Genomic DNA, 9,028 nt, shown 5'->3' on the forward strand with positions numbered 1-9,028 from the left:
ATACTGAAAATAAAAATATCTTTTGACTTATGGCATGTGAATTTGTGATTGCCACACCCAACAAATTGCATTTATTGTTCAATATTATTGAAGATTTAACTTAAATCTACTTAAATCTAAGCTATCTAAGTCAGACTATTCAATATCTCTAACTGACAAGCATCATATCCCACTCATACTGGAGATCGAGTTTTATGAGGCCTGCCCACAAGAAACTGCCTTGAACTCTAATTTTAATTACTCACGTTGCGACTTTGAACATTTAAATAACCTCATTTCTGGCGTGAATTGGGAAAGGTTATTCATGGGGTGTAGTCTCCCTGACTGTTTTGATAAATTCAGATCTCAACTTTTTCAAATTATCAGAGAAAACAACCCAACTTTTCCCAGACCGTGTTCACAAATTACCATGGTATAATAAGAGATTAAAAAAATTAAAGAACTTACAGAATAAATTTTATAGACTATTTGAGAATTATGGTAGTATTCAGCATAAAGCATTGTATGAGAAATATATGGTGGATTTCAACTGTTTAAATAAGTTTTTATATAATAAATACCTAATGGGGTTTGAAAATAACATCAAATCTAATCCCAAAGCTTTTTGGCCATTTATCAACGTACGCTTTGAACCTTTTCGGTTTTTCCAACTGCCATGCAGTACGAAGGGAAGCAGTCATCGTCAATTAATGATACAGCGAATATGTTCACAGATTTTTTCAAATCGAACTTTGTTAATGAGTGTCCTTTGAGTAGTGAGCCCACCTGCAATATCACTTCTACTTCTTTAGATTTTGGATCTCTGCTCTTATCGGAAGATGATATTTTTTATGGAATACGAAGCTTAACGAATTCCAAAAAAGCGTACTTGCATCAAATATCGTCTTTTTTTTCTCAAGCAATGCATTTCGTCGATTGCCGAACAACTGCTACTTCAATTCAATTTATCATTAAAGTTAGGTCTTTTTTTGAATGAATGGAAAATCGTTTGTGTCCCCCGTTTTTAAAGCAGGTAACAAAAGGGACATATCCAACCATCTCTAAGCATCCTAATATTGCTAAATTATTCGAAAAGATTATTAGGCTATAAAACAATTAATATCCCCTTGACAACATGGGTTTGTACCTGGGCGCTCAACCGTCAGTAATTTAACTGTTTTTTTTTTTTCAAATTATTGCCTTTCTCGTTTGTAGCTGGTTGCCAAGTTGATGTCATCTACACTGACATTTCAAAAGCTTTTGATCGTGTATCCCCCAATCTACTTCTTAAGAAGCTAAACCTTTTTGGTTTTCACTCAAGTTTTTTGTCTTGGATCAAGTCCTATCTCTCAAATAGAATAAATAAAGTTGTTGTTGATGGTGTTAGCTCTTACCCCTATATTGCAACATCAGGAGTTCCGCAAGGGAGCATATTAGGTCCTTTGTTTTTTGGTATTTTCACGAACGAGTCCAGTGCTTGTTTTAGATATTATAATTATTCATTTGTTTTTGTTATTTTATGGCCTTATAACAATTATATTCAACAATATTTATTGAGCTTGAGGCCGTTTTTTAATGAAAACTTATTGTGGAAAAGCAACAATAATTTGAAAAAATGGTAGAAGTGATAGCTATTTCGGAAATCACCACATTTCCTCATCAGACTTCTTTCAGTAGGATTCGACCGAATCTTAAACTCTAGTTCCAAAATAAGGGATTTAGGCGTTGTATTTGATTCATCTTTCACTTTTATTGAACATTTAAACTATATTATCCCCAAAGGTTTAGCCTCGCTAGCATTCATTAAACGCAATAGTGAACAATTCAAAGACCCGTATACAAGAAAGATTTTATATTTGATAGGTCTAAACTGGAATATGCCTCTCTCATATGGAATCCTACTTATGAAATTCACCATAAGAGGATAGAACGGGTTCAGAAGTGCTTTTTAAAATTCGGTCTAGCCCAAATTAGGTTTGAAAACCCTTCTCCTCCACATATTTCGTGTTGCAAACGTATATGCTTACATACACTTCGCGGTAGGCGGATTATTTCTGGCCTAATCTTCTTACATGATGTTTTGAGCCGAGCAATTGACTGTCCTGACCTTTTAGATCTCATTAAACTCAATACTCCAATGAGAATGCTTCGTCAACATGATTTGTTTTCGATTGATTTTTCTAAAACCAAATATGCTCTGAATCAACCAGTTATTAGGGTAATGAGTGAGTTCAATGCTTTATGTAATGACAATAATGTCAACATATTCGCTAATCGCCTAGAATTAAAAAAAAAACATTATTTACTCTTTATTCGTAAATTTTTAATTCATTAATTGTTATTTAGTCTGTAAGATTTTGGAAATCAAAGACTCGAAATAAATAAATAAATATTTTGTTTTCCCCCCCCTAGATAAGATCCTGGCTACGCCCCTGGCATGATGGTTAATACACAGAGGAACAACTTCGTTCAACTTCAATACCTAAGCTCCTTAAAGCTTGAGCAGCTCTTCAATTTTACGCAAAAGGAAGTCAAACGGCAATGACTTAAATTTGGAAATTTGGTATTTCGGTAGTTTTGAAAGAGGTGCTTCAGTTGATAGAGGAAAAAATGTTCAATCAGTGTTCGTTTTTGTTACACCAAAAGCGCATACTCCACGGTAACTAAAAATTCAAGTTGGTGTTTTGTTGTTATTTTCATAATATTCTGTAAGTGCAAACTACATTGCGAAATGTTAATATCGTCAAACTATTAAAAAATAAAATATTTGACATACTTCTCAATTTTCGCTCCTAAACATCCTCCAAAAACCTTCCCAGCAACCACAAAAATGTAGTTGCCTGAGTACACACTTTGTAGCAACTGCAGCTGCCAGTTGCCATGTGTAATATCGTTTCGGCAACTAGCAACGCAACTGAAGTTCGGTTGCTATCGATGATCGACCCATAACACTAGTTTACAAATTTTCAGTTTCAAACGAGTACCTCGATAAAAAAAGTGCTTTCTATAGCACAATTTGGGGTCGCTGAAAACGAAAATGACACTCATTTATTTTTCACATGAAGTGTTTCCGCGATTTCCGCAAAAAACGTGTTTTTCGTGTCTTATTTCGGTGACAGGTAATAAGATCAACGGAAATAAGGTCAATTGACTTTATTTCCCACCCTGGTGCGAAATAAAATTTATTGACATTATTACCGTTTTAAAAACGAAATAAAATCCATTGACATTATTTCTCTTTCAAACATTAAATTTGCTTAGCTTCGCGGCGGCCCGCGTCAGCGCGCCACACGTCGCGCGCCCGCCCCACGTACCCCGCGCGACCGGCGCAGCCCACCACGTCCCGCGGCCCCCCGGCCCCCCCGCCCTCCCCTCCCGACTCCCGCCGTGCTGTAACGCAGGAAGATTTATTTTTTATATGTTGAAATAAAATTTTTATATATTTTGAACATCGAGGGCTTATATTCAATAATACCCTCTATCTGCACACTTTTCACAAAGATGAGATTCTGATATAAAAATCCACCTAAGCTTTAACTGTCATCAGTGATATTAATGGTACCTTATATAACGACAGGTAATAAGTCCCAGATGTTTTCTAAAATCACAAATTAGTTTTTTGTGCAAATTGCAGATAGAGGGTATTAATGAATTCAAGCTCTCGATATTTCACATTTTTATATTTGTAAGTTATTGGAAGCAGGGATGCCAACTTGGCTCAAACCGTGCCATTTGTCCCTATTTTACTTCAAATGGCACTTAATTTTTCAATTTGGCAAAATGGCACTTTTGTAAAAAAATAACATTTCAATACATTTTTGTGAAATCCTTTGCGTGCACTTCTTTTTCTCAACTAAAATTTTCTAATTTGTAAAGGCTATTCAACTGGTTTATCTTATTTTATCACTGCACTTTTGTTTGGAAAATATAGCTTTATTTTATTGCTAAATGTGAATGATTAAAAGGAATGACACCTTTTTTGCCACTTTTTTTTTCTTTTGGCACATGTTGGTACTTTTTTATCCTCAGTATGGCACCTCAGAACTAAGGATAGTTGGCAGCAATGATTGGAAGATTTCTGCTGTGTTTTGGGGCAACAACTTGTCTGCAGTAAAAAAGCATATAATTTGTGTTTCAAAAGTGTGTGAAAACCAATCAATTAACTTATATGATCTCGGTTCCGATATTAAATAATCAATAATTGTTTATACCCGCATTTTGGCACATTGGCTCGTTGAATGTGCCATCTAATAAATAATGTCGTCGTTCTCCTTAGCTGCTTTTAAAGGATGTCGTCACAAATTGCTGGCGAAGACATGAATACAGTGTAAGAAAATTCTTTTTCTATAATTGTTTCCTTATAGAAAGGTTGGTTTGTTTTCCACCTTAGACATTCCGAATTAGTTCAAAATATGGTAATTTAAAACACAGAATTCTTTCAGTGTTCCTCCGGGGTTTTTGGACATGGACTGTTTCTTCAATTTAATAGTGTTCGCTTTATTTTTGTGGAAACGAAACATGTTTTGCAAGTTATGGATCATTTCTACACTCTTTCTTCAAATATTTCTCGTATTCCAGCTCTACGCAGGCGTTTAGTTTTTCGCATCATGTTTTTACATATTCGTAATTTAAATTTTTTTAATAAAATCAATTGGTGGTAGTTCATGATTGTGTGTGGATTAATATCACAACACTGAGGATTTGGCAATAACCTTTTTCACCTATTAAAAAACAACACTTACGGGGCAATGTTTATTGTAAGAACAACATTTTTTTCTATGAATCGACATAGTTTGAGCATTGTTGACGCTATTTCCATTTGAATCAGGAAATAGCGTCAATGACTTTATTTTCAAATTTTTGTTGACTTTATTTCGCTTTTGAAAAGGTAATAATGTCAATTGACTTTATTTCGCACCAGGGTGGGAAATAAAGTCAGTTGACCTTATTTTCGTTGATCTTATTACCTGTCACCCTTATTACAGTTTTTTACCGAAACCTCCGAGGAAGTTGATGTTATGAAGCAATGATATACATTTTTAGAAAGGTACAGACCTCTTTACAGCAATATGTCGTTATTAGTAATCTAGTGATTATTACTTCCACAGCGGCCGTTCAAAATTAAAAAATTACCTTTTTGGAGCTTTTTTGGAAATTATTGAAATTTATCGACGTTTTACTATTGATTAAAAAGTTTTTTGTCCGATACATGAAATTTTTAGTTCAAAATAATTTTATAATAATCAAGTCTTTTCTTGATTGTCTAAATCGGACGAAAAATGTTGAAGTTATAACGTATTTTGCAAAATGATGCATATTCAGCTTCTGACTTTCAAATTTCCCATTTTTACACCTACACAGAAATAAATTATGAAGCAGGGCTGGGGTTGAATCCACATCCACGGAATGTTGCCAAAATGGTAAAAAACACAAAAAAAAAAGGTTATTTTGTGTTAATTTATATGCTGAATCAAAGTAAGCGTTGTATGGGGGAACAGAAATATCTCCAGTCGATAAAATGCGTTACAGCTTGACCGACATGGAACTTCCGATAATTTTCATGCCCCGTTAGGTAGTTGACAAACTTCATCGGATTTCGTTTCGTACTTTTGTTGGACAGTTGTTCCTTTTGTGTTCTCTCTTATTTTAGAATGAAGTTTTTGCTCTAAAGAAAAAGCCCAAAATGTGCAATCACTCACCGGATAAGTTTTGCTTTATTTGTGGTTTGTACATATTCAAACAAAGTGCTCGGAAAAAAAAACACAAACATATTAACTGCCTATGAACAATATTTTGGAATTCAAGCCAAGAATCCGGATAAACATTGGACTCCAAACTCTGTATTTGCCACATGTTTTGTACGATTAAGCGCATTTAAGCGCATAGAAACAAAAACGACAATTGACAATTCGATGAAAAACTTCAATGCCATTGGTGAGTGTGAAGTATTTTTAGGTTAAATGTATGTTTGTGAAAATCCATGCAATTTTCTTTTTGTGACTTATACCTAAATATCTTCAACGGTTATACCTTGCATGGATTAAAATAATTATTTTTAAAAAAAGCTATTTAATAATTTATAAAATATTTTATTACAGGTGCTCGAATGACTCTGAAAATGCACCTGCTCAATAGTCATTTGGACTTTTTTCCACCGAATTTGGGAGCTGAGAGCGACGAACAAGGCGAAATATTTCACCAGGACATTGCTACTATCGAAAAGCGGTATGAGGGTTTCTGAGATCAGGCCATGATGGGCGACTATTGTTGGATGTTATTTCGAGAAGACAGAATGGAACACAAACGAAGAAGTTTGACAGAAAAATCATATTTTCGACCTGAAGTGTGAAAATGTTAAAAACCTCGAATTGCTTGTCATAACTTCTACATTTCTTCTTCGATCGAAGCAATATTTAGCTTAAATTTTATGTGACAGAATTATCTTAAAATTGTTATCATATATATCTACGTTAAAAATTTGTATCTTATGAAAAAGTCAGTAAACCTCATTCATTTCCAAAAAAGCTCAAAAACTTAAAATTTTTTAACTTTGAATGGCTGCTGTGGAAGTAATAATCACTAGATTACCAATAATGGCATATTGCTGTAAAGAAGAGGTATGTACCTTTCTAAAAATGTATATCATTGTTTGTGAAAGACTGGAATAAGACACGAAAAACAGGTTTTCTGCAAAAATCGCAAAAACGCTTCTTGAGAAAAATAAATGAGTGTCATTTTCGTTTTCAGCGACCACAAATTAAGCTAGAAAGCACTTTTTATCGAGATACTTTTTTCGTGTAAACTAGTGTAATTCATAATAGGGAAGTTGATTAAAAATTTATTGCAAGATTCGATTACACACAGGTGAAACTTAATAAAAGCTGGTAAAAAAGCATATCTAGGACATATCAGAGGAAAGAAATATAAGGTACTGAAACTTTTAATACAAGGTAAAATCGATGGACTCAGAAAAACGGGAAGAAGAACAATTACGTGGCTGGATTATATAAAGAAATTGACGGTCCTAAATACGATTAAAGAAATAATGGGAAAACCGAAAGACCGGCGAGCTCGAAAGTAATAAAATAATATTTTAGCGCTTACACTTTTGCTATGTGTTGGGCCGAGCTTTTCTTTTATTTTGTAACGCGAATCTTGATTTTGTTATACAAATGTATGCCAAATCCGAACTGTTAGACAAATTTTACTAATAGAGTGGTAATACGCACCTCTATACACTCCGACACAGCGCCGAAGCACCATTGAATAAAATAAAACTCCTGACCTAAAAATGAATGAATGCAATCGGGAACATCCAGCCTAAGGATACGAAGCAGAAGAACCCGACTAAGAATATGCCATGTTCTTTGCATCACACCTTCTTTTAATATTAAATTTAAGATATTTGAGTAACTTTGTGAGCTAATTATTTGTATAACTAATATGCACCTAACTGATAATTAAATTCGCAGGTGCATTTCCTAGGAATGTATAAATACCTTAAAAATTTGCATTACCCGTTCAACTTTCGGCTTTCTGTCAGCCATAGAAAGGATGTCCTCAAAAAGCCCTTTTTGCTTTTTCTTCTTTGCGCTGGTTTCTTCAATGGTGCTAGAAACTGCAGTGAGGTCTGGATACTTAGCTGCTGAAGCAGCTGCAAACATATTAAGAGCATTCTGTGCATGCTTTCGAATACAGTCATCACTGCAATATATTGAATTTGGGCGTGCTACTTTTTTGCAAACAATACAGGAGGTTCGTTCATCATTTTGTGTTGATTGCGGTAGCGCAAACTTATGGGTGTCCTTCGGCATTTGCTGTGGGCTTTTCGTAGCTGTGATCGCCAAACATGACTTTGCAGCATCTATTTTATTCTTGAGATCGTGCTGCAAAACTGGAATTTGTCGCTTATTTTGAGAGACGGATGGATTCAACATCTTCTGTCTCGAATTCGCTGCCTGTGAACTGTTCTTCAATGTGGGGGTGACTGCTTTTGTTGTGCCTATCGATTTTTTCAATGACGCTTTTATATTTATTACTTGATCAGTTGATTTCTTCTCCTCACTTGCATCTTTTGTTTCCAACCGAATTGGATTTTCAAACAAGTTTGCTTCGACAGATGAAGGAGTAATGGCAGGTACAGCATCCAAACCTTTGATTCCAAGCTCCAATTGTTCGTGTTTAACACTGGTGACATTAGATGAAACCTTCTTAGGAACCAGCATGTCAGTAATTTTTCTTTGTTTCTAAAAAAATAGGTATATAAAATATAATCGTTAAACAAAAAATGTATTTGTCTTAATTCATAACATTATTGTGATCAGATACAGTTAGGGCTGCAAACCACTCCTAAAATGTATGTGGAACGGTTCATTGGTTCGAACCACTTAGGAAAACCTAACCGGTACAAAAACCGATTCATGGGTATCTCTGAACCCGAATCCGAAGCTGTCAACTATTATTTTCTTAAGGGAGAAGAGGGAAATAAAGTATAAAAACTCTCCCTTCTCACTCACTCGCTTAAGCGAAGTGTAAAATTTGGCATTTGCACAACAATTGTCTAATTATTTTCTTCTAACTTAAACTAACTCTATGGATTAGAGCATAGTCTAATCACGGCAACATTCAACTTCGGTTGAAGAATAATTTTGGCATGTCCCATTTCTGTTTTCCTTTTCACATCGTCCTTTACATGTACTCCCGAAAACAGAGACATTTGAAGTTTTATAAAGTGAATAAATTATATGAGCCTAGTTACCAAAACCCCTCGAAAATCACAACAAACCAACCAACCTACCAAAGCCTTATTTTAAGAAATGAAACTACCAATTTTGGTCCAATTGGACCGAAACAGCAACACTGTATTCAACATGCCTTGACCGTAAAAGCCTGATTATGGCAATTTAACTTAATTTAACGGAACGTAGAACTTAGAACTTAGAGAATCAAAATGAAACAGATTTCGACGTGGCATTAAGTTGCGTTAAGTTTCGGCTGTTCAATTATTAGCAACACCCATTTAACAGAATTTTGAAGAAAGAGCCGTAGC

At 34.7% G+C, this 9,028-nt stretch overlaps 1 protein-coding gene across 1 annotated transcript in view; it reads right to left on the bottom strand.

Annotated features, from left to right (window-relative positions):
- Positions 1–9,028, bottom strand: part of LOC118746507 — a gene marked incomplete in the record, with an annotated part of 49,150 nt that overhangs the window by 36,402 nt on the left and 3,720 nt on the right. The window contains 2 exon segments of the mRNA XM_036480357.1: positions 7,497–7,981; positions 8,045–8,225. Of these exon segments, the coding sequence (XP_036336250.1) occupies positions 7,497–7,981; positions 8,045–8,225 (666 nt within the window).

The sequence above is a fragment of the Rhagoletis pomonella genome, unplaced genomic scaffold, assembly GCF_013731165.1.
Source record: "Rhagoletis pomonella isolate Grant_MI unplaced genomic scaffold, Rhpom_1.0 Rhpom_scaffold_00001, whole genome shotgun sequence".
Taxonomy (NCBI): Eukaryota; Metazoa; Arthropoda; class Insecta; order Diptera; family Tephritidae; genus Rhagoletis; species Rhagoletis pomonella.